Raw genomic sequence first — 27,923 nt, forward strand, 5'->3', positions numbered from 1 at the left:
TTTTGGCAGTCGGAACTCCTGCTAAGTTCAATTATAGAGCTTAAATTTTGTAATTCGGTTTAGTTTAAGAGATTCTCCAGGTTATGGCATGTGCAGAAATTAAATAGTGCTACGAACACTGTTGTCTCTGGGCATTTATAAGCATTGCAATGTTTCCAATGATTTGTAGGTATGATGAACAGGCATTCCATAATATGAGAGAGGAAAGTGAAAGCACTTCCTTGTAGTTCCCTTAGTGTGTATGCAAAGTTTCAGGCTGTTAGGTTTCATGGTTTTGGAGTTATGGAGGACACACACACACACACACACACACACACACACACTTTTTATTATAGATAGACAAAGCACTCGAAATGTTTTCTTGACTCTCCTCACTCATATCGTTGAAAGTCTCATCTACGTATGTACGAATCGCTGTATACATCGCTTTTGTCAGTGCTATTGTTTTCAAATTAGGAGCTTGGAGCGATTTCATGCATTATAATATATGATGCGATTTTCCACAAACTACACTCATGGACTAATGAAAGTATATAGTCCAAATATAATTTGAGTTTGGATGATCACATCACATGGACTAAATAACTTGAAATCTGGAGTGAAATCTTAAAATGTGAAGAAATTGGCAATGTTTCGTTTTTTTTTTTTGCGGGTATGTGTCTTTACCAATCAGCTTGTTATCGCTTGGCAAGCCAACCATTCCTTATCATCCATTCCATTAGTCAGCTTGCTTGAGTGCTTAAGCTACTTGTCGAGTGCTCTACAGTCGAGAGCAGTCCAGTTTGTGTCCCAATCAGGATGTACAGTCAGAAGTTGCTAGAAGGTAGAGAGAGGTACATGTGGGTAGATTTGGATCTGATCACTTGTTCACTATAGTGTCCAAATATCAGCTCAAAAGCTCAAAAGGTGCCTGAGATAGTGCCCAGATGAGAAACAAAATAAATAACTAATTAATAAAGTGATAATAATTAAGTAATTAATTAATTGATGAATAAAAAAATTAAAAAATAAAGACTTTTCCAAAGCACATCTTTACTTTTGTCCCCAAATTTCAGCTTCTGAGCTCATAAGATGGCTGAGATATAGTGCAGACAAATAAGAAAACAAACGGAGTAAAAACTGAGTACTCCCTTCCTTCAGCATCCGGAAATGATGTCATGCATCGCCTGGATATGGAATTGGAAAGGCACGGTGTACAAAAATTATTGGATCCAGATCTGAATTGTAATCTTCACCAAAATTTAATAATGTTGTCCATGTCACATACCCAAGCTCTCCACCCAATTTATTCTGAATCCGTGCACAACTTTTTGAGATACTTTGTTCACAAGCAAACAATTGAAAATTCACACATAGAGTGCCAACTTGGCAAAACAACACAAAGTAAAATGGCACTCGGTAAAGCGCATACCTCTGCCAGGTGGAACAGTTCACGTTTTGTATCCCACTGATGGGCTGGATGCGAACCAAAATCCAATCCGCTTGTTCTTGTCATCTATTCAACCCATTCACCTTGTTTTGTCATAACTTGTCTACAACTTTTTGAGATAACGTGATATATTTAGTTTTTAGTCCTATCTGTCAATTTTAGAAATTTGGCCTGTGTTGACCTTTTGCCTTTTAAATTAATTGGTAGTTGAATTCAGCGACCTCACATGAAAATGCTCTTCAAATTTAAAGTCAATCGGATGAAAATTGAGTTGAGAAAATTTGGCCCAAATTGGTCTTTTGGCCTATTTTGACCTTTTGGTCTGTTTACCTCAAAATTAATAGGTGTTTGAATTCAGTAACCTGATATGCAAATGCTCTTCAAATTTGAAGTTAATTGGATTAGAATTGAGGATTTTAAAAATCTGGCCCATGTTGACCTCTTGGTCCATGTTGACCTTTTAGCCTATGGTTACCACAAAAATAATAGGTGGTTGAATTCAGTGACGTGATATGGAAATCCTTTTCAAATTTCAACCCAATTGGATGAAAATTGAGGATTTAGAAAATTTGCCCCAAATTGGCCTTTTGGTCCATGTTGACCTTTTGGCCTAAGTTTACCTCAAAATTAATAGGTGGTTGAATTTGATGACCTGACATGCAAATACTCTTCAAATTTCAAGTCAATCAGATGAAAATTGAGGATTTTAGGAAATTTGGCTCAAATTGGCCTATTGGCCTGTGTAAACCTTTTCGGTGGAACTAATTTTACGAAACTTCAATGCGGACGTCGCAGGGTCGGTGACATTAATCTCTCAAAATTTCAGAGTAGTTGGTTGAGCGTTTGGGCTGGAGACGAGCGGACAGACAAACAAACACACAAGCAAACACACAAACAAATAGAGGCAATCAACACACTTCTCAATATATTTTTTTATTTTTTGCCAAGTAACAAACACACAAACAAATACACACTAACAAACACACAAACAAGCAGTCATAGACTGGTACTTACGAAATCGTCAACTTTACCTCTGGCCTTGTCTAATAAAAGCTGTCTCGAGAAAAGGTAGCGACGCAAACCAGAAGTTTCTACGATTATTCTGTACCAAACCATCAAAAAATCGTAACGTCGACCGAAGCAAAAATCTCCATTTCTCCACGCAATTATTTAATATTATTTTATAAAAGTCACAAAACCGTAATATTCGGCCATCCACCGACAATCTTTACATAATCTGACAGCTTAGCGAGTCAGGCATGCGACGATAACCTTTATTGGGATAAAAATGACTTTTAAACACCATCTTTATCGAAAACACCGTCAGCGCGCACACGCAAAACCTTTAGGTGACTCAACGACGCGTCTGCTCGAGCGCGCTGCACCACATGACGAGCCGTGACGCAGCGAGTGAAATATTTTTTATACAATCTTAAAATGTCTCCAAAACATCCGATTTTTACCAGAATTTCGATAACCGAGTGTTAAGCATCCTAAGCGATCGCAAAAACCGAAGACAAAATTAAAATCGAAGTTAAAACGAACTCGTAACGTTGACCGAAGCAAAAATACTCCATCTCTCCACATGAATTTACAGAATTATGTTTGACCTCACTGTGACCTTGACCTTTGACCGATTTTGACCAAAATCAAATCAGCGCTAGCCATCACCCTCCTGAATCACGTGGTGTAATTTGACATTGGTAGCTTCTTCCGTTCTCGAGTTATCGTGCCTACAAACAAACACACAAACACACCACAAACAAACACACAAACAGAGGACGGAAGTCATCAATATACTTACGAAATCTAAAGATTTCGTAAGTAACAAACAAACGGAGGCGATGAACATACTTGTCAAAAAATTTTTGACATGTAACAAACAGACAGACAGGGGTGAAAACATAACCTCCATCCACCTTCGGTGGCGAAGGTATTAACTGTCACAGAACCCACTATATGTGTGTGCCATTGCCTCGGGGGAGTGCTGGTTTCGCAAAACTGCAACAATATGATCGATGTCTCTTTTCGCTTGACAGATTAGAAGTTTGTAGTCTTTACACATTTTGTAAATTCAATGAACATCGTACTGGGTGGCAAGAGCAGTCTGATTTCTGATGTCACCCCTCCAACCTCCCCTCCCACTCCACTCATGAACTCTTCCGATAACATGGACCTGGACTGGCATTGCTAAATAAAATACTTTCGTAGCCTATATGTTGGTTATCTGATGCTGTGGGTATCAGTGGAGCAGCTGATACACTGCTGTTTTACAGTGGGTGGTTATGCGTTTTTTCACACACTGCAACCAAAATCTTGAAACACGTTTTTTGGCTTATTAACTCATTCAATAATATCTTATTTCTTAAAATATCTCATTACCCACCCCCCTCCCATTCCCTTACCCCACACTTGAAAATTCTCGTAACTGTATAATTGATGCCCAAATACTGTGGATGCATGGCAGGTGCCCCCTATTGACGTATATATATATATATATATATATATATATATATATATATATATATATATATATATATATATATATATATATATTGTTACGTTTGAGGGGGGGGTATGCATTCAAAGGGTAATTAGGATGTTTAATTAGGTATGCCATGCTGTTCGAGTTTACCAGGATCTCAATGTAATAAGTAGCAATTCAGTGGTGATAAGTTGTCTAGTAAATGTTCATTTCTTCAAGGGGGGAAATGATAATTGTTACGTAATTAGATAGGGACACGGGATAGGGTAAGTGTGTCTGCGTAAACCCCTTTTGGTATTCTCTGGAGACTGGCCGTGACGTCACAGGACAGTGCAGCGGATGGCTCCGCCCCGTGATCACAATTGGCAGAAGGCGACGGCGGTGGGCCAATAAACGGCTCGATTGGAAGTGACGAGGACAGGAGGATAAAAAGGTTCTGTCCGGGGTCGAAAAGGGAGAGGAAGAAGATCAGGACAAAACGATCGTGTTTTTTTGGTGTGGAGGCTGTTGCGCGGAGAGCGTCCTTGTTGTGCTGATTCGATCGTGTTCTTCATCGTGTCTTGGAGCCTTGCTGAGCCTCGTTCCTCACCTTGGTTGGCTCTGGGGTTCTGCTGACTCGGAGTACGGGGTCGAACGGCGGGCGGACCTGCCTCCCTCTCCTGCTCGCAATTTGGCGCCAGAACTGGTTCCCTAGCGGCTGTGAGCGGACTTGGGCCAGGACCAGGAGGTCGACAGCACCACGGTTTCTCCTGCCCCCCTGACGAGAGCAAGGCCAGCTCATCCGACGCCGATCCAGGGACAGTTGCTTCCACATCACGGTCCAGCCTGACCACCAGAAAGAGCTACGGTGTGTGTGTGTGTGTGTGTGTGTGTGTGTGTGTGTGTGTGTGTGTGTGTGTGTGTGTGTGTGTGTGTGTGAACTTGGCGCCTTAGAGGGTTTGAGATCTGTATATTCATTGGAATTGTCTGTGTTTTCCCCACGCCCGATCCCACACCATCCCGTCGAATCGCCCCGGATCCCTCTTCTTGCCGAGTCTTGTTATTTCTGGTTAATAATAAAAACAAATAAACATCATCAACTCAGTGAAAAGCGACTCGTGCCACCTTCCTCGTCCCGTTTGCGGTAGAGCGATTAGAACCGCCATGTTTGGGTTATAAATAAATAAACCGCCTCCATCGTTTCGGCTCATTCTACGTTGGCGGGACTGTTCAAGTCCCGTGGACGTCACAATATATATATATATATATATATATATATATATATATATATATATATATGTGTGTGTGTGTGTGTGTGTGTGTGTGTTTCTATTGGGTGGTCACGAGACTACCGTTATTCTCAGGTTTTCCGTCTGTATGTATGTAATGGACGGCTCTGGAGGCCAGAGGAGTCGACCGATTTTGATAAAACTTGACGAGTAGGTTCATACCAGGATCTAGTTGTATGCTTTTGAGCACTGTTGCTATGGACACCACCCCTGCCTAGCAACGGGACTTTGAAATTTTTGAAAAAGTCCGAAAAATATTTTTATATATATTTTTAGAAAATTAAAAACCGGCTTCCGTGCTTTTATGCGCACTATAATGAACCTCTTTGTCAAAAATTTTCAGCCAGATCCTTCCAAAACTGCATGACTAGTATGCAATTATGTGGCGACCACCCATATCGCCTACCGGCTTGTCTGTCTGTCTGTCTGTGAGCACGATATCTTAAAAAGTTATGGACAGATTCAGAGTAAATTTGGTGGACAGGTTGAGTGTGTGACAAGGACAAATTGATTCGATTTTGGTGAAGATATGGATTGGGATTGGGCCTATCAGTGGGACACAAAACCTAAACTGCTTAGCTTGGTGGAGGTATGTGCTCCACCAAGTGCTGTTCTCGTCTTGGCATGAGTTTCAGGTGGAAATATATATATATATATATATATATATATATATATATATATATATATATATATATATATATATATATATATATATATATATGTATATAGAACAGAGCCTGGTGTTGGCATAGTGGTTAGGGTAGCGGCTTGGGATCCAAAAGGTTCTGAGTTCAAGCTCCGTTGGCCGCTTGAATTAATACACACCAGGAGGTTGACTCAGTCTGTCATCCTTCCTAGGTTGGCGAAGTGAGTACCAGTGTACTGGGCCTGGTGTATGCCCCGGTTAGAATAGGTGTACCATATCCCTGTGTTGTAAGAGGCGACCAGGGTTGCGTCAAGAAGGGCATCCGGCGTAAAACCTGTGCCAAATCATGATGCGGATCATAACGGATGATCTGCTGTGGAGACCCCTAACGGGAGCAGCCGAAAGAAGAAGAAGAATATATGTATATGTATATATATATATATATATATATATATATATATATATATATATATATATATATATAATATATATATATATATGTATGGATATATATTATATATACACGATATATATATATATATATATATATATATATATATATATATATATATATATATATTATATACACTGTATATATATACATGTACTGTGTGTGTATATATATATATATATATATATATATATATATATATATATATATATATATATATATATATATATATATATATATATATATATTTATATATATACTGTATATTTATGTATATTTATATATATACACTGTGTATATATATATATATATATATATATATATACTGTGTATATATGTACTCTATGAAAATGTATATTTCTATATTCACTGTATATATATATATATATATATATATATATATATATATATATATATATATATATATATATATGTGTATATTTATATGTATGTGTATTTATATATACTGTATATGCATATTCATACATATATATATATATATATATATATATATATATATATATATATATATGGGCAATTCTCTCATCTAAACATATATTTTTGTTGCTGTCAATTTTGTGAGCAGGAGTGCATGCGGTGTGGTATTTATTTTTATTAGTTGTTTGGTGATTCTTTCTGCCCCAACATTTATGTTCGATGCAATGGATTTTGGGAGCGGAACATGTGTGAAGAAGATGTGTAAGTATTGTTATTTTTGTTTGTCTCTGTTTTGTGCTCCTGTAGGCTAGGGAGGTGGTGGTATATATGTATCCACATCTTGCTGCTTTGTGTGGATGTGCATGTGCCTCAGCTGGCCCACCTTGGCTGACCATATATGCTGAGGACTTCAACTGAAGACTCAGTCAGCAGGCCTTCGTGTGTGTGTGTGTGTGTGTGTGTGTGTGTGTGTGTGTGTGTGTGTGTGTGTGTGTGTGTGTGTGTGTGTGTGTGTGTTCGTTTATGTATTTCATCATATGTACTGATTATTGTCATGTATCGTTGTTGATTAAAAAAATCCACAGAACCTTCTGAAGAGGTAAATATTTCTCGCTCTCCTGCTTACTGTCAAGTTCTTCCTAAGAGTGGTAGTTGCTGTAACATTTGTAAGTCACTTGAGTCAACTCAGTGGAAATCATGATGCCATTGTCAGAGGAAAAAAAAACGCACAGGAAATGACTAATTTACAAATAAATAATAAATAAAAGTCACATAAATAAAAGTAAAAATAACTCATGTGAATCATAAAAAATACACCTGTGTCAGAGACGGGCGCATGGATACTTTGAGGCCTTTCTAACATTACACCAGTTTCTTAGCAACAGATCCATTTTCTGGTAACTGAGTCTATGTGCTTTGTTCGCACATACTATCTGTGGTTTTTACCCCGCACACTCGAAGGGAAAAGCAGGGTTAAGCAATTGGTTCACTTTTGTCTGTCTGTCTGACTGTCTGTCTGTATGTCTGTCTACGAACGTCAGTTTATGAAGGAGGAACAACTTTATTTAAATTGAATGTTATATTTTGAATAGGATTTAGCAAATGAATCGGAAAACGAACCTGTAGATTAGCACTACTTTGGCTCTGAATTCGTTCCGATCGCACATGCGCAGGAGTAATATGATAATTGTTTTACTCTGCCTATCTGGCAGTCAATCAAAATTGAAAATCATTTGAAATGGGAAACTTACTATTTTTAAGGACGTCATAAAGGACACAAACAACAGGCACGAAGAACGAATTCAATGTGTTAAACTGAGTCAAGTTAAACAATGTGTTAAAAATGTCAGTTTGTGAACTGAGTGCATCAACGGCGGTAAACTTGCGATTATTTTTAATACAACCTTTCAAATATTTACATTGAATTTAAATATTTAAAATAAAATTATTTAAATTGAATTATATACTTGAACACTGTGGAATACAAACTGTGTCCTTTCAAAACCTTCAGTTCAGCAATTTTTCTTCTCCTACTCTTCCCTTTATAAGGGGTGAGGTCCAATGGCACCACACTTCTGCCCTGCCTTGACCACGATACGCCTCTACCTCCCTCTGTCCTCAGCCAACTCTCTGCACTCTCAAACCACCATTAACTAATGCATATCCCTCATCACACAATCCTCCCATCTCAACCGTGGTCTACCTCTTTTCCTCCTAACTTGCTCCCTCAACTTATCTGCTCTCTTTGCCACTCTCTCTTCCCGCATTGGAACCAAGTCTCCAAACCATGTCAGCCGGCATTTCACCAATCTCCCCGTCACGCTCATCAGCATTCCAATCTCCTCCCTCAGTTCATCCATCCTCCTTCTAGCCACCCTCTTCACTCCTGCAATCCTCCTGTCCCAGTTGTTCTCGCAAACTTGCAGCCTCTGTTGTCTCTCTGTCATTGCTACCGTCTCCCAACCGTAAAGGTAGGCCAGTATTACACACGACATCAGAACCTTCCTTTTCAATTTTCTTGATATATTTTGTCTGCCATTATTCCCTCCACCCTCCCCCACACATTCACACCCACCTGAACCCTCCTCCGCACCTCTGTCTTGGACTTACCATCCCCAGTCACTGTTCCTCCCAGATACTCAAACCTATTTCCCTACCTGATCTCCTTCCCCTCTAACCTGATATTCATTTCTTTTCTCTACTGCCTGATCCACATCACCTCAGTCTTCTCCATACTCATCTTCAGCCCATGCTTCCCAAATTCCTCCTTGCATTCCCCCATACCTCCTGCATCTCCTGTTCACTCTCCACCACAACAGCCAGATTGTCCACATGCAGCATCCTCCGAATACTACCCTTCAAGCTCACCTTCCTACTTACCAGCTCCGTCACCATGATAAACACGAGTGGGCTGAGAGCGCTTATCTGCCTCAAACCAATGTTCATGCTGAACTCCTCAGACATCCCAGGACCAACCAAAACTCTTCCCTTCATCCCTTGTACATCCCTTCCATCAACCTAACTTCTGCTTTCGGCACTCCCATCCATCTCATTGTCACCATCAACATCTCTCTTGGGACAGTGTCATAGGCCTTCTCCAGATCCACAAATCACAATGCCATCGCACCCTGCACCTCTTCTCCACCAGCTGTTTCAGCATGAACATGCCATCCATCATCTTCCTCCCCTTTCTAAACCCCTGCTGCTCTTCTCTGATCTCCATCTCCACACTCTTCCTTATCCTCCTGCCCAAAATCCTCTCCAGCACCTTCATTACATGACTTAGGAGCGTAATGCCCAGTACTTCTCTGGATGATGAACATCGCCCTTCCCCTTCCATATTGGCAAAATTAACCCGGTCCTCTATTCCTCCAGTATTGAACCCTCTCTCATACATATATTCAACAGCCTCTTCATCCAACTGACTCTCGTTTCTTCCGCTGCAATTATCATCTCTGTACACACCTCATCAATGCCTGGTGCTCCTCCCTTCTTTATCCTCTTTAATGCCATCTGCACTTCCTCTTCCGTGATCTCCACCAACTCCACTTTCCCCTCGACATAACATGGCTCTTTCCTCCAGCTCGCCATTGCTTCCTTCCCGGTTTAACAGCACTTTGAAATACCGTTCCCACACCTTCAATACTGCCCCTCTCTCTGTCACTAGCCTCCAGCCACTATCTGTAATCACCACCCCCCCCCCCCATTCATGTCCTGACCATCCTCATCCCTGTCATGTGAGCCAATTTATGTATCATCTTCCTCCCACCATCCTCTTCCAACTTTTTGTACACCTCCTCTTCCATATTATTCCTCACTTTATCTACAGCTCTCCTTGCTGCTTTCTTCTTCTGCTCATCCAGGTGCAGCAACCCCGAATCTGGCTTGATCCCCCTATCCTTGATCGTCTCTATCCTCTTCTTTCTTTTCACCAACTGCCTTCGCTACCTCTTTTGTCCACCATACCTGGTTTCTATCTCTCGATGATGCACCCTTTCCTGACGTCCGTCCACACAAAACTTCTGCAATCCCCCAAAAAGCCTCTTCGTACTTCTTCCACTCCTCCTGCACCCCTTCTGTTTCTTCACGAAGTTGCTCATACCTAGCCTTCAACCTCTCCTTGCACTCTTTAATGATGTTTCCCCCACACTTCCCCACCTAATAACCTTCTGACCCCTGCTCTTAACCTCCCTGCTTCTCTTCATCCATGCCATGAACACCACAGGCTTGTGCTAGGTGGTAACATGCTCTCCTGCCACTACCTTACAATCCATAACCCTCTACAACCGTCACTTACTTAGGCCGAGGTCACATTTGCTCTACGGTGAGGATATGGCGGCCGTACACCCTCTGAATTGACAAACGTGCGGCGGCCACAGAGAAACTGAGGTGACCTCAGGGAGGCCCTACACCGTTTGGCTAAATTTTACAGGCCGTAGGGTCGCCGTGGAATTATAGCGCGGAGTTAAAACTTTTTTTCATTTCTCCGTTCGCCGTAGCAATTCGACAAGCCAAGCTATGATGTAGATTTGTTCCACGTCGACCGTACGTAGGGCGTACGGTGGGCTTGCGTTATTCATGTGGCTGCCGTAAGCTCTTCTAAATGAAAAATGAATTTTCCCAACCCCCAAAAAATTACGGCGGCCGCACTATTTCCACGGTCGCCGTATGGTGGCCTTGCAGTCTGTGTGACTACCTGCGGGCAACGCAGGGTTGACACACGGTTCCCCGACGCCCGCCGTGCACCTATGTACGGCCTCCGTGGCAGTCTGCGTCGACCGTGCGTCCACCGTGCGCTACCGCTAGAGATCGGAGTATAGGTGTTTGCCTATACCGTGGTGCCCCCAGAATCCCAATTTAATTCGTTCCAGGAGGCTGTTCGGATTGCAAAAAGTTCGGATTCCAAAAATATTTTCCCAATAAGAAATAATGGAGTGAATTAATCCGTTCGTGGACCCAAAGAAAACCCACTTTCAAGACACTTTAAACTGAAATTCCCCATGTTTACGATAAAATAAGATGAGTAAATGACCTTCATTGGTGGTGTATTGTATGTAAACTGGTACAATCACCACATCCAAAGGTTCACACAGGCTCGTGCTCCGGTCTGGGTTCCGATCCCTCGCGCAATCTGCGAGAGCGTTGCCCCCGGGGCAGCTCATCAAACATGATGCCCGCAGAACCACAATCACTTTCATCAAACGCATCGGGCTGACGTAATCATGGATATTCCAAATTACAACTGGTTTTGCTGTGAAATTCAATCCTTGCCCGACAGTCCGTCACACCACGTGATCGGATTGCTTTTTTTGTTATTAATTAAAACACAAGATGATTAAAAAAACAAACATCACAAATGAAGGTGAAAACACGAGGTAAGGCCTGTCACATTTGGCTCGGCTGCCGGAGGGTCTACAAAATGTACGGGCACTAGCAATTATAAAGCGTCCGCAGTATTTCCACGGTCACACAATGTAGCAGTCACATATGTTTTTAGCAGCGTCTCGCGTAGCGAACGCTGCTCATAGAGAGCTCGGCCTTCTTCTTCTTCTTCTTCTTCTTCTTCTTCTTCTTCTTCTTCTTCTTCTTCTTCTTAAACTTTTATCTCTCGCACTCAGCTCTTGCATATACAAGATCCGCATCGCCTTAAATACTAAGCACATGTACACATCCTCACATAGACGGTGCCTTTTGAGAGCGTCTATCATGAACTTTTAAATAGATTCGGACATTTGCTTTAAAGTTTCGAAAAGTTGACGTTACTATTTAAAGATTATTCCATTTATCGTATTGTAATTTCGTGAATACATTATATATTTCGTAAATATACGATATATATCGTAAATACGTAAATACATTATGACGGGTTTCGCTATTGGCTTAATGAAGGCACGTGACGAAATATCGTAAGTTGTTGTTTTCAAAAAAAAAAATTTATTTTTTTTTAGCCGACAAAACCTTTAGGTTTTGGTCGCTGCTCTTGGACACATTTGTCCTTGTTATTTTTCGGGGAGCCACACGGCGTATTTATAAATTGTGGAGACCGAAAACATGGGTGTGCCGTACGGTCTTTGATTTGATGTCGCACGGTGACCTTAGGGCGTTCCTGCGGCGGCCATAGAATTTTGAAGGCAGACACAAGGTGCCTGCAAGGCGACCGCAGGGGGATCCAAAGCCGAACGTGCGGCCAGACGGACGGTAACGAATGGGTGAATTTTTTTATTTTTTTTTACCAGTTCTTTTGTTTCGGCTTGTCGAATTTCTACGGTGAATGTAGAAATGAAAAAAGTTATAATTCCACGGCGACCTTACGACCTGTAAAATATAGCCATACGGCGTCGGGCCACCCTGAGGCCACCTCAGTTTCTCTGCGGCCGCCACACGTTTCTGTCAATTCAGAGGGCGTACGGCCGCCGTATCCTCGCTGTAGAGCAAATGTGTCTGAGGTCTAAAGTATCGATCGACACACGAGAGATGCTTTCACGAGGACTTCCACCGACGAACTGAATGAACAAAGCGCGAAGATGCGGCTCAAACAGGTAACTAACCATCCCTCCTATCTTTCCACTTGACTACCTGCCCCCCTCCCCCCAATGATCCCACATTCGAACTACCTTGCCGAACCTTACTTCTCAACCGCTGCAGTTTAGCAAGACTTGGAAAAATATTCATCCCCTGAGGGCAGAGTAAGTATGAGAAAAGCTCTGAAAATCAGCATTCATCTCATTATGCCCTGAGGGCAGAATAATTGTTTGAGATTTTGACAACTATGGCGGCACATACAACTGTGTGGTTGCCATCACTCTTGTTATGCGAGATTCACAAACAAAACAGAATGTAGATCGTGCTCGGAAACGCAAAGCAAGAGTTTAAAAGACTCTTCCCATGTCCTTTTTCTCAAGACTGTGTGGGGGTAAGGTGTTCTATGAACTCTCTATTTAGATCTGTGTTGATTCCTAAGAAGTTTGATTCGTTGTAAGATTTTGGTGTTCACATTAAAATACTGAATTGGATCAGGTGGCAGATAGTGGGCTGGTTGAGCGAATTCCAATTCCAATTCCGATGACTAACAGCATCCATTGACCCAGACATGTTAACTGTTCAAAAGGTTTGATGTATTAATGTCCATTCGCACACGCCTCAGCTCTCAAACTTCAGATTTTGGCCAAAATTAATTTTACATGTGAATACAGATTAGCATAACCTATCATATTAACTGACCAATTGACTTTCGATCTTCTTTTTCTTTCACACACTTTAGCAAATCATATTCACTTAACTTACACTTAATGGCAACATCCAATGATCTCTTAATACCAATACTTAATTTTATTTTGCTTGTTGGGTCATGATGTCATCTTATAAGCCTACATTTGTGAACAATTCCAGATGGGATGTTTCACATCCAGAATATTGCAGATTCAGCAATCATTAAAATCTAAAAAACGACAAGCTTCATAATGAAGGAAACCCTTTTTACCTCCACCACCGAAAGTGAAGGAGGTTATGTTTTCATATATATATATATATATATATATATACATATATATATATATATATATATATATATATATATATATATATATATGTATATATGTATATATATATATATATATATATATATATATATATATATATATATATATATATATATATATATATATACATATACGTGTTGTTGTTCGTCTTTCGGCTGCTCCCGTTAGGGGTCGCCACAGCGGATCATCCGTTATGATCCACATACTGATTTGGCACAGGTTTTACGACGGATGCCCTTCCTGACGCAACCCTGGTCGCCTCTTACGACACAGGGATAATGATTGGGTTTCGCCATGATTCCGGGCTGCCCTACACCCTCTCATATTGTGGCCCAATGCAGAGCTCCCGTCCTCAAGCGATCCTCCAACCCAAGCCTCCAATTAGCCGGATTACAGGCGCACGCCACTACGCCCGGTGTGTGTGTGTGTGTGTGTGTGTGTGTGTGTGTGTGTGTGTGTATATATATATATATACATATCGCTCTCGCTCGCTCTCTCTCAATCTCTCTCTCCAGGATATCTCAAAAAGGACAGATCCAGATAAAATTTGGTGGCAGGTTAGGTGTGTGACAAGGACGAACTGATTTGATTTTGGTGAAGATCCACATCCGGATCCAACTGCTAGAATTTTAAAGTGATTCTTCACCATTGAGAGATGGGGCCAAAACGATATATAGCACGATGTCTCAAAAAGTTGTTGACGGATTCGGACAAAACTTGGTGGACAAGTTGGGTGTGTGACCACGACGAATTGATTCGATTTGGGTGAAGATCCAAATCCGAATCCGGATCTGGATACAAGAATTATTTAATTTTTAAAGTGATCTGGATCCAACTGCTAGAATTTTAAAGTGATTATTCACCATTGAGAGATGGGGCCAAAAACGATATATCGCGTGATATTTCAAAAATGTATTGGGCCCGATATGTTCTTGTGGATCAGGCATTGCGTGGTGGTGGTATGCGCTCTATCAAGTGCCCTTCTCGTTCAAAAATGTATTCTTCTCAATGTGCAGTATGTCAAACCTACCTCTTTCAAAACAGGCATAATGTGTGGAAGGCTCCTTACTGTGCAATGGAGAGTCAGGAAGAGGCATTTAAAAAGTACCTAAAATGGTGTGTTAGCAAAATAGTTCCATCGATATCATGAATACCTCTGAGCTGCTTGCATTATGTGGGGTCATAAATTATGTCAGCTTCACACAAATGGTGGTATATTTGACAATCTTCGGCATCCCCTCCACTGCATGTCCTTGTATACCCCCCCCCCCTTTGCCTTACTCCTATCTACAACAAACCTCCTTCCGTTTTCTCCCCCATCGACCTCAATCATTTCTTCCTTGAGGACCATTCATTTTCTCAATTTCATTTTTCACAATATTTTCCAGGGTGTCCATGAAGTCCTTGTGCAACTTTGAATGTATATAACTTTTGACGTACACATCATAGAAACAAACTGTAAATGGCATATTAAAACATAATTCGTATTGTTTTGATAATGTTAATGTTATTGTTAATGATGTCGTTGTTGTTGCTGTTGTTAAATCCACAAATCCCCTGGGTTTCTTGACACGTTGACATTTTCTGATGGGGAAACTTCTACATCAGTGGTAAAGTCAACCACCACAATTACCACATTTGGTGGCAGAAAAACCTCAGGAAGTCTGGCAACATTAAAGAGACTTACTAAAACTCAATGGCTGTTGTTCTCTCAGGGAGTCACACGCACACACATCATTGGCCCTTTCCCTTTTTGAAGAAGAAACAGTCAATGCTGAACTTTGCAATGTTGCAGAATTTCTTTGTCTCTGTATGACAGTGATTACTTCTTTCACATATCACCTTGTACCAGCAAGCCTCGTCTCCCCCACCCTGTGTGAGCGATCTTCTTCCAAGCATGCAACACGTTCTTCTGACGCATACATTTATTTGGGCAGTGTATAGGCAACTGACAGCTGTGTATATGCAAAAGAAAATAACCCGTTAATTGCAGTCAGGATGATGTGTACATCAAAAGTTATAAAAGTCCAAAGTTGCACAAGGACTTTATGGACACCACGTTGAAAGATGAATGAAGAAATATAAATATATATATATATATATAAAAGTATATGGTAGGAGTGCACAAACAACAGCGACGACGACAATGACGACGAGTTATAAAAAATATTTCATTTTCTGGCTCGTCCACTTCATTGAACATTGTGATTGAGATTCTCACCTCTTCAATTTATACCGGATGTCATTTTCAGCCTGGACTGCACATAGGGGAAAGATTTTGTTTATTTGTGTGTTTTACAGCAGCAATGTAGTAAACACGTACTACAAGTCCTGCTTCCTCTTCCTTCTGTCCAGAAGGCTAATCGGTAGAGCACATACCTCCGCCACGTCATGCCTGATCCACGAGAACATATCGGGCCCAATACATTTTTGAATTATCATGCTATACAGTACTATATCGTTTTAGGCCCTCTCTCTCAATGGCGAATAATCACTTAAAAATTAAATAAGTCTCGTCTCCAGATCCGGATTCGGATCTTCACCAAAATGGAACCAATTTGTCATGGTCACACACCCAACCTGTCCACCAAGTTTCATCTGAATCCGTCACACAAATTTTTGAGATATCATGCACACAAACAAACAAACAGATGAAATTGCTCGTTGAGCAAGGAATTGCCGGAATAACTTTGTCATATCTCCATGATCTCTGAAAAAACAAAAACCTCAATCAATTTGGTTCTTATAAGTCGATAGTGCTACTGTTTAATGAGTTATAGCACTTTGTTTGGTCATGATCATAACTTGGAAGTCAATCGGACTTGAAATGGCGTTTTTATCACAATTTGAAATTTTTGACCCGACCCCCCTGACATTCGACCCCCGACCGCTAAGAACCGGGTGTTGGTGTGACACCCCAATGAGACATATGGTTGGATGCAGTATTGGAAGATGCACATTTTGGATTTGGTTTGAAGTCGATACGACCATTTTTGCCGACGTTATTGCGAAAATAATAATTTCGGTTTTTTGGTGACCTTGACCTTGACCTTTGACCTAGATTCACCAAAAACGACAAGTGTCTAAGTTGGACCATGGCCGACGTCTGTACCCAGTTTGGTCATGATCGCTGAAATGGTGTGGCTGCTACAGGGTAAACAAACAGACAGACAGACACATAATGACACACACAACCGACCAACATAATTGCCGAAATCCGAAGGATTCCGGCAATTAAAGATAAACAAACAGACAGAAAGAGATGAAAACATAACCTCCTTCACCTTCGGTGCCAGAGGAACTAGTGAGTTTGTAGAAAACCTTACCCTACGCTGCCTTAAGAAACAAGGACATGGGCAGGGTCTGCGAGCAGCAAATTTCATTGGTCGAGATGATGTAAAATGCCGTATAATATTTTATCCAACTTCAGCGAAACGGAGGGGATTTGAAAGTTACGAAAAGGCGATTTGTGTTGGATCGTGATTCAATTGTATCATTCAATTGGAATAAAATAAAGATTTTAAAGGTTGAAGAAAAATAATTCAGAAGTTCACCGCGGTTGCTGCAGCGTCTTTTACACCACCTTAGTTAACACGTTATATTAGTTATTTACACCTGTTGTTTGTGTCCTTTATGACATTCTTCAAAAAAACTAAGTTTCCTGTTTGGAATGGTTTTCAATTTTGTTTCATTGCTGGACAGGACATTACTTTTCAACATTACAAAGTTAAAAAAAAAATTAAGGTTCGTTTTTCGATTCGTGTTCCGATTGGTGTAATATCTAACATTGAATTGAAATCCAGTTGGTCCTCGATCATAAACTGATGCTTGTGGACAGAAGGACAGACAGAAGTGAACCAAGTGTTTAACCTCGCCTTTTGCTTTGCGTGTTTGGGGTTAAAACAAAACAAATTTTGGAAGTGAAGTGGTGGTTGGGGGGAGGGTGGGACACGGGGTTTGGTATGCAGCATATAGATGTAACCCTACCCTTCCAACTCCACCCTCCTTTCACCAATGAAGGCCCTCTCGAGAAATGGGAAATAATGACTGACATTGTAATTTGTATGCCTGGTGTTAGCTTAATGGTTAGGGTGGTGGGCTTGGGATCCTAGGATCCTTAGTTCAAATCCCACTCGGCTGTTGAATTAATACCAGGTGGGGTTGACTCTGCCTGCCATCCTTCTGAGGTTGGCAAAATGAGTGCCAGCTTGCTGGTATCCTGTGTTGGAGTGGTGACCCTTCCAGTATTGTGCCTAATAGCCAAGGAGACTGCTTCAGCAGCACCAATGCTCTGCACAGAATATGGTCCCGATGGATGGATCGATTGTAATTTGTGTGACCCTTCCACATTTTGGATTATTTACCTTGATGAGGGTATTGCTCCTCATTTTTTTTTCTCCGATGAAGGGTTAACATCTGAAATGTCAGCTTCTCCTTGCTTTGAAAGGGCAGTTAACACACCTCAATCAAAATCTGATTGATTTCATCCATTCGTTCTTATTTTCCTGCTGAATATTTGTAGAGTTTTCGTTGGATTCTCTTTTTTCGTCAACGGAGAGGCATTACAATCGGTAGAGAGGATGGGACATGTGAAACTTCCTTGCATGCAACATTTGTTCCTGTTGCACTTGCTCATCCGGCATTTATTGCTCAACGAGTGAAGCAGATCTTGAGCAAACCCACATTTTTATTCTTCCTCTTTCACTTGGATTTCCATTTTTAAAATTTCCAATCATGTTCCTTACGCTTACGGAGCCACACCCTTTGCCAACTTGAGCAACACTTGATTGTTCTAATTTGTCCGACGTCATAATGGCAAATCTGTATTTCATAAGATATCCCAATATGATATTCTGAAACATTTTAATATAAGGAAGTACTTTTTTTATTGCTTAGTATTTGGCTATCACTTCATTGATGTGAGCTGACACGCATTTATGCCAGCTGAGGTTTGCTTGTCCATCTCGTCCGCATGACCTGTCCCCATTGGTCTACATTTTATGGGGCTATGTAAAATTGTTGTTTACTCATAAAAACCACATTCTTTGTAAGAACTTAGCTCTGTTCACAAATGCAATTTATGAAATTACTCAACATCAATTGGACAATGTTCGTCCATCCTTTTGCAGCGCAGACATCTGGAAGAGGGTGGATTCAGAAATGACGTGTTGGTTTTGGGGACACCACCCTTTTTTGCCAGACTGGAAATATAACACGGTCTCCAGAAACAGTCCAGATCAGAAAGACTCGTGGCACCCAAGAAGACCAGGGCACAGGAAGTTACACCACTAAGTAGATTGGGTCAGGGCATCAGCACAGCGAGACAGCTTTCACCGTTATTGAATGTGAGCATGTGGTTGACGCTTCAAAGCTTGAGCTGATCCTTTGATGATCTTTGGCTTGATGGACAAATAGATGTTAATTTTCAGAATTCGTGTCATATATTTGTTGTACAAGATAATGGCGTACTTGTGTTGTATGTGTTGTTGTTTTTTTGGGATGGATCTTACCATTCATTGGTGGAAAAGTAATGTCCAAAGATACAACAAATTCAACTCTCTGACAGTTGCATGAACATGCCTCAAAAGGTCTCATGGAAAGCGTTCTAGATTTGAGCACCGAAGGTGACGGTCATTGTTGACTGAATCAGAATGGAACTGGAAGTGATTGCTGTCAGAGAGTCACCCATTGTTTTGAAGCACTTGTTCAGGGGTTAATTTACATCGAGACACCCCACCTTCAGTATTGGCTGCTGACTTATTGGCAAAGATTTCTTTGAATCAAGAAAGTTGCATTGGGGTTTGTGGTCATGTTTGCCATCTGCTGGACACCTATATGAACGCAGAGACCTGGAATATGGTGGATTCAGGGATGACGTAATGGTTTTGGGGACACCACCCTTTTGGCCACACTGGAATTAAAACACGGTCTCCAGAAACAGTCGAGATCGGTACGACTGATACCTTGCTTGATGCAGACGAGACTGGACACCTGAGAAGACCAGTCCACAGGAATTTGCACCACATAGTAAGCTGGGTCAGGGCATCAGCACAGTAAGACTGCATTGAAATGTTATGAAATGGTAGTATGCGTTTGACACTTCAGAGCTCAAGGCTGACCCACAGCAAGACCTCAGAGATCCTTCAAACCATCTAGCAGCCCAAGACGGTGCGTTCTGTAGTTAGGAGCAGGTCGTGGTTGTATCTCGTCAGAGACACTGCAAGCAGCCTTACCCATGATGAGTTGAATTGAAGCTTCCGTTGGCCAGCTTGGTCAAAGTGGAAGAAAGAATTAACATTTAAAATGGCACTTCATGTGAACTTGTGTGTGTGTGTGTGTGTGTGTGTGTGTGTGTGTTTTTGCCTTTCTGTGTCTGTTTGTGCTTTGTATCTTATTTATCTGCACAGCGAACTAGAGAAACGGTGAATACTTTTTTTTTAAAGGAGGTAACTGAGATGCATATTTCAAAGATGCTCTACCTGCATACCTCACCCTAACTGGACCACCTTCACCATTTCATAAACACCAGCCACTTAGAATGTGACTGAATACAACCTCCAGAAAATTAATTAATAAAATGTTTCATTGTTTTCAAATAAAGGACCAATTATAGCCCAGCAGTGACGCAACAGACATGGATGGCATTAGTGGCCCAGATATCCGTTGTACCAGAACCAACCAGTAATAATTACTCTTGAATCTATGCAAGAAAAAGCTGGAGTCAAACATCTTTAAGCTTTGTATAATCTACAAATTTGAAAGTAGTACGTATCGGTGTTTTGCACAGATTTACATTTTAGGCTCTTTTAGAGAGCTTGTGCACACTCAGCATCAACTCGTGAGATGTCATGCATGCATAAACATAGAACATCAGATCAATATTTATACTTAACAATACTGTAAATCACATCATCATGACCACTAAAAACTGTATGAAGTCCACACCTTGACAGGGTACTGTGGTGGTGCAATTCGAGCCACCTCCAGCTTGAGTCGTTCAGCGAGGCCAGGGAACAAGGTGTTCCCTCCAGACAGGATTATGTTGTTGTACAGCTTTCCCTGCATTTGTGTGTTGCTCTTCTCAATGCACGTCACAATAGATTGCTGCAGGCTGGGTGAGCTCGAAGCTGAAAAGCATTTGAACATATATATTTAATATTTTTTTTATTAATTCCCTTTCAACAATCCCCTGTTTGCATTAACTCTTTATTAAATAAATGCTTTCCGATCTTCATCATTTTCCTTCTTTATCATCATTGGCTACTGCCAAATTTAATAGCCACGGGTAGAGCATGCAGACAAATGACCATGAGCCAGATACAGTTGGTTGCCAGAGGAGGTTATTGGACAGTGGACCTCAAGTCATGAGTACAATAAACTGATGGAAAGCACAGAATTAGACGAGCGAATCATATGTCGCTTATTGTCATACGGAATTATTGGTGCGAGTAAAGATCCATTAATAATTGAGTGGTTAACATCCCTCTTGTCCTAAAACGAAGCTTGATGACAATTACAACAACACAAAAAAAGAGGGCAGCGATCTGCCAATGCCACATACAGACTACATGTCATAGCGGGTGGTGGCTTGACCAGACGGCCAGAACGTGTGCACTGACCAGTGGGAATGTTATGATTTAGAGAGTCAGCCATGATGTCCAGTGTTGGGAGGTCATGGCTGGGTGATGTATCTGGAGTGATGAACCGTATGCATTTAGGCAACGCCGGTGGAGGTGTTTGGGCACTTCGATGGTTGTAGTCAGTTGATGGCTTTAGATGACGGCGGTTCCGGAATAGTGTGGTTCCTGATTCAGTGGTTATATTGTATGAGCGGGGTTCTGGGCAGACACCCGTCACAATTGCTGGTAACCATTGTCCAGTGTTGCTGTCTTGGACACGGACAGGCTGACCCGGGTTCGGTTGCATAGTTGCAGTCTGGCATATTAGTCAAAGTACGTATTTTGCTGATGTTGGCATTGCTGAAGTCATAACGTTTGAAGTCGTTGTTCTTCCCTCCAGCAGTATTCGGGATGCGCATTGGGATGTTTGTCTTGAGAGTGCGTTGGTTTAGTAGTTCAGAAGGTGATGGAAGAGAGTGGTCGATAGGCGTGAAGCGTAGAATCAGAATAGCCATGAATAGGTCCACGCCGGCATGTTTGGCTTTGACAACAATGTTCTTAACTGTCTGTATTTGACGTTTGATGAAACCGGTTGATGACTGGAAGTAGGGGCTGGAGGTAATGTGGTCAAATCCCTATTTCTCGGCGATGTCTGCAAACATTTTGGATGCAAACTGCAGCCTGCTGTCTGTTACAATACGGTCAGGTATGCCGTTCTCAGAGAAGACGGACCTAAGCGTCTGGCAGACTGCATGGCTCCTCAGACTACTGCTGATCCTCTTGACTAGGGAATTTTGAGTAGTCGTCACATATGAGCAGGTATTCTTCGTGGTTGAAGAATAGATCGGCTGTGACAGTTTCCCATGGTCTGGTTGGTATCTGATGCTCTATCAGTGGCACAAGTTGTTGGGATTTCTGGTGTTGCTGGCAGGTACTGCAGCAAGGTGTCATGGATTGTATATCCTTGTTGAGGTCATTCCAGACAATGCACGTCTTGGCACGAAACTTTGTTTTATCAGCTCCCAGGTGAGCTTCATGTAAGCGGGCAAGGATTTCACACTGCATCGTTTGAGGTATGATGATGTGTTCAGCTTTCATAATGAGCCCATCTTCGATGGCTAGTTCGTCTCTATAGGCCCAGTATTGCTGAAGCTGGTGAGGTACCGACGTACGTTGATCTGGTCATCCGTTAATGATGATACGTTGCAGTAGCTGAAATTCCTCATCCTTGTGCATAAACTGGCATAATTCCACAAGCTTATTGGCAGAAAACTGGACAGGTTGATGGATATATCAGTGTCCATGGTGTCGACATGGTTCTCGCACGGTTTGCGAGACTGCACCGGCCAGCAGCCTGTCCTTCCTCGGGGCGTACACAATGGTGAGGTTATAAGGTAAAATGTGGAACAGTAGGCATTGAAGTTGCTGAGATGCTGCTGAGAGGTTCTTGAGGTGAATCATCTCCAATGGTTTATGGTCAGATTCCACAGTGAAGTGACTCCTATAGACGTATTTGTGGAACTTCCCACACCCATAGACTACTGCAAGAAGCTCATGTTCGATGTTGGCATGTCTGGTTTCAGCATCACTGAAAGTTCTCGAAGTGAATGCTATGGACTTGCTGTTCTGGCATAGAATGATGCTAAGTACCGATTTTCAGAGTCGAGGGTGCTTCTGGCTTAATTGACAAAGTGTATCCGGTACACTCGACCAGGAGATCCCCCATTCTCGGACACAGTGTAAAAGACGTGATCTGGTTTCTCCATAACCAAGGGCATTGAATGAGAAGGTGTTCCAGGTCTTCGGGAACCTTACACTGCTCGCAGAACCCTGCCAGGTGACACCCTATCCTATGTAAGTAGGAGTTTAGAGCGCAGTGTCCAAGTCTGACCCTGTAGAGGATTACCTGGTCCCTTCAGGCGAATTGATGAAATGAGACAGAGGACTCAACCAAAAGTATACCTTAAAGCATAATCTTCTCTTGCATTTGACACCCATTGAGATTGCCATTTTTTTTGTTGATGTGGATCCTAATTAGATTGGAGAGTTCTGATGGGCCCAGAGGGATTGGGTTACGAAATAAAACCATAGTGCCTGTTTGGCTGCCTGATCGCAGGCCTCATTGCCTCCAATGCCCACATAGGCAGGGATTCAGCACAGATCAATGACCGCACCCCTCCAGATGGCCATGTTAAGAAGGTGAAGCACCTCAAGAACCAGGTCCTGCCTACATCCAGACTGTAGGTACTCCAATGCTTTCAGACCAGACAGCGAATGAGACAAAATAACTGTGCTCAGGGGATTAAAATCAATTATCCATTTGAGAGCCAAGATGACAGCAAAGAGTTCAGCCGAGAGTACTGAAAGATGGTCAGAAAACCTAACGGACTTTATCCCCTTCACGTCTGGAATACAAAAAGTAGCCACTGTTCCAGCTTGTACCGGATCGTGAGACCATCTGTATAGACATGTAAGGATTGGCTCCAAACTATGTCGGTATATTCCACGGCCTGGTTACGTGTCACAACCACATTGTCCCTGCTAGTTTTCCCACAGAGATCCAAGTGAACACGAGGTGTTTCTAGAGTCCAGGGGACTCAAATTGCCACTTTGTGCAGGGGATTTAATTAGTCGGTAAAGAATCCAAACCCATTTCTTTGGCTGCCCTCACACACACAAGTCGGAAAGGAGGAGGGAGGCAGGATTTGCCAAGAGCTTGATACTCCCAACAGTCCAAGAACAGTGCTTTCCTGGGTGGTTGTCCTCGGTGGAAATGCTCTTAGCCCAATACCTCAAGTTGGACCCCTCCCAACAGAGAGACAAGGGCATCTCGCCAGACTCTGCAAGGAGGGCACAGACTGGAGTGCTTTTAAAAGGCGCCCAGACACAACCGTAGCGCTTTGGCTTGAATGGTTTCCAGCGTTTGGTGGTTGGTTTTGCACATGTCCCAAAAGGCCCGACTGCCGTAATCAAAATGGGAGCGGATGAGGGTTTTCGACAGGAGAAGGAGACTTTCCTGATGAGATTCCCAAGATGTACCGGCAATCATCTTACTTTTAAAGTTCATAGTCTTGAAAATCTTGAAAATCTTGAAAATCGTCTTGATTTAGATCGAAAATCTAAAGTCTTGAAAATCGAACCAGTCTCGGTGGTGTAATGGTTTAGAGAGAATCCACTGTGAGTGTGGGAGGTTGGTGGATCGAACCCTCGTTGACTGATAGCAAAGACTTAAACAAGAATGACCGCACTGTGGTCACAACCTGCGACAAAATCCGATGATGCTGCCGATTGGGAAATATGTGTTTCAAGCACTTTTAAAAGATGAACAGTGTGATGGGGAAAGATGCATTCACTGTGCCATTAAAAGATTAACTTGACACTTCTCATCCATGTCAGCCTTGGCCGTGGTTACATCAGAACAAACCGATTCATCACACGGTTACGGATTGTTTCACCCTGATATGGGGCCATTCAAAAATTACGTCATGCTATTTTGCCTTCGCAATTTACGGAACGTACCGCTTCATTACCATGTGTTCTGACGGGCTTGATTAAACCTATTGTTTGACATATGATAACATTTTTTGAGGTCTCTCACCATGATTAACACTCAAACACCCAAACAAAGCGAATGAAAATCTGGCACAACAAATCCGGACATTGTGTCATCAGCAGAGGCCTACAGGCCTCATGTGTTCGGCCCATCAGAAAACAAAAATGGCGGCCAAGCCATTTCTGTCTGGGGGCTATGGTGGGTGGAGTTAAGCAACCGATGTAGGTGTGGTCCAGCAGCTGTCCAACCAATGGGTGCACATTTCAAAATTCGAACCCCAACAACAGTAACAACAACAACGACAAAATTTTGTTGCAGCAGCAGCAGCAGCAGCCGCCTCCTCTTGTTGACCTGCGACACGTCACAGGTAAAAATGATACTGTGCTGCTTCCTTGCTTGACGCTCAGCATTTAAAAAGGAAGGGTACGGATAAACAACCATCGGTTGGCAAACATTGTGCAGGCTTGATGGGATTAATGGCCTCCTGCGTTGAAGTTATTTGCAAGGGAACTCGTATTAGTTAAAGTCAGTGAGTGGCATAATGGTTCAAGTTATAGTCCAGGGGATGGGTGCAAAATACAGCTAGAATTGCTCAGTAAGTGATAAAAGCATGAGACTTGGCACAATTATTCTTCAACCCATACTGATTATTTTCAAGGGTGGAGCCATTGAATACAGCATGTTCCTTAGCAACGGTTGCTAGGTAACACATTTACCCGAGCAACGGGTTTTTTAAGCCTATTTACTACATTCGGAAAGGTTGGTGCTATGTTACAGAACATCAGAACTTTCAGTAGACATGTTTTAAAGACAATTAGTGTCATCAGAAAAGAGAACAACACAATAATTAGTGTCACCACAAAACAATTAGCATTTGTTTTCTTGCTAGGTAATGGATAAACAATACCAACTGTCTATGTATATATTTATCCTCTATTTGTAAATGATGCTTCTATTTCACATTGCCAAATGGCCTTCAGAAGAGGAATGTTTTGGGTAAATAATCTGTACAGGTTGTCATAATTGTTATCAAAAAGTAACAAAACATTAAATATTTAGTTGCTTAGTAACCTATTTACCATGGCAACCATCTGAGTACACAAAGAAGACTACCTGTGAACACGGGATTCACTTAACTCATTAACTCAACTTAAACATAACAGTCTTGTCATCAATAGAAGACCTTCTTCTTGGAAATATAATGAAAGCAATGGTATTTTACACCATACATCAAATCAAAACATTGTTGCTACACAATACATTCACGGTAGCAACCAGAAACTAGCAACTGTCAATTATGTTGTCACCTTGGACTTTCTTTTGACCTTCGCCATATAAGCATTGTCACAATCTCTCCTGCATGTGCAGTAAACAGTGCATTGTAAGTGTGCTCGTACACATTTGCAGTGTTTACACCTGCTCCTACATGCACACTTCAGCAGCTCTGGGCAGGATGCACTGGCTTCTGGCAGATTTGTCCACAGAGGCTTCCACTGTTCTGGGCAAGTCCATCCCCACTCAGCAGAAGAGGGTAACTGGCGATATGGCATGGTAGTACGCCCCTAGTAGTGCCCACCTTGCAATACTGCCCTCCTGATATGTTGCTGTAGGGCAGCCTTGGTGGGAGGAAGGGCTGACATCTGACGCCCTTTGCGTGTGAATAGAAGCTTCCTAACCTCGTTGATTAAGGCACATGTTGATGTCCTGTCATAGAGAAGAATAGTGAAATACTCTAGGGAAGCTTCTGTCTCTTCAGATATTTGCTCTGGTGAATCGTGCAGCTCAAATTAGGCTCCAGTAAACTCATCATGTGTTTCCCACACTTTCCATGCAGTCTTCTTTCCCACTTGGGCGAACTGGGATACAATGTCGCAGCCTGTGAAAGCGTAAAACACCTGAAGTACTAAGGATTTTTGTGGGCCAAGTGATGCACATATCTCATGAGCTGGGATGAAGTGAAAGTCCTTTCCACTACCGAATGCAATCCAGAGTTCTATCCTTCCTAGCTGCTTGTACAGCCGCTACTGCTAGCACAACGACATCGGTATCCATTGGAAAAAAAAACAAGGATCTTGTGAAAGCCCTGCATGACAGTGTCAGCGACATGTACCATAATCCTGGAATCTGCTTCCTTGTGATTGCAGGGAGCAATGTTGGTCGTGTCTCATGCAGGTACACAGAGTACAGTATCACAATCGGTAACAACAAGAGGCTGCTCTGCTGATGCACTTGCTATCAGTTCATTGTTCAGAAGTTTAAACAACTCTATCTTGTTGCTATTCAAGTGAAGGAACTGCTGCCAGTTCTTTGGCATGGGGCTGGACACCTCCACACGTCTCCGTTGACTTGGGCCCGTAACACGTTTTTCTCTGGTCTGTGCCTTTAGACTGTTGTTGAAGTATTGGTCCCAGACAATATCTATTCGTAGAGGCCGATTTTGCTCTCTTTTGATATGTGGAACAAGCACCTTTACAGCGTACTCGCCAAATGTATTGCATCCTCCATTTCGAAGAATGTTCACGAGTACAGCACCATCCATGATGCTCACGTCTGTGTCTGGCCTTGCATCACGTGTAGACTCTACATGTCTTTCAAGACAATCTATGAGATCGGACTTCTTCCCTGGACCTCTGGTTCCAGGTTTGGAGCGTCGACAGGTCTCCTTCAGGGCTCTCTGCTGACGATCTCAAAGTTAAGTTTCCGGTCGTTATCTGTCCCGTTTTAACTGTTTATTCTCTCACTTACATGTTACTGTGTGTTCCCAGTTCGGTTTTGTTTCAAAAATCATGCTATTTTGTGAGATTTTGTCGACTTTGTCTTACTGGACGCTTGAGGCCTACCCTTGAGGCTTGAGGCCTACCAGTTCCCCTCGGTGTACGATCGTGTTTTGTTTTTTCTCCCCATTACTTCAATTTATATCTTCCCCACTTTCCTAACGTCCCCCATCCCTCCCAACTAATCACTCTATTTCTTATCTTAAATAAAAAAGCTACCTTT

At 42.1% G+C, this 27,923-nt stretch overlaps 1 protein-coding gene across 1 annotated transcript in view; it reads right to left on the reverse strand.

Moving 5' to 3' along the window:
* LOC147025394 (uncharacterized) overlaps positions 1–27,923 on the reverse strand; it is a 57,026-nt gene that overhangs the window by 6,098 nt on the left and 23,005 nt on the right. Inside the window, exon 4 of the mRNA XM_085886354.1 lies at positions 20,700–20,881. Within this exon, the coding sequence (XP_085742480.1) occupies positions 20,700–20,881 (182 nt within the window). The remainder of the gene's footprint in view (positions 1–20,699; positions 20,882–27,923) is intronic.

This window comes from Eptatretus burgeri, chromosome 6 (assembly GCF_056783735.1).
Source record: "Eptatretus burgeri isolate ZD-2024b chromosome 6, Ebu_testis_v1, whole genome shotgun sequence".
NCBI lineage: Eukaryota > Metazoa > Chordata > Myxini > Myxiniformes > Myxinidae > Eptatretus > Eptatretus burgeri.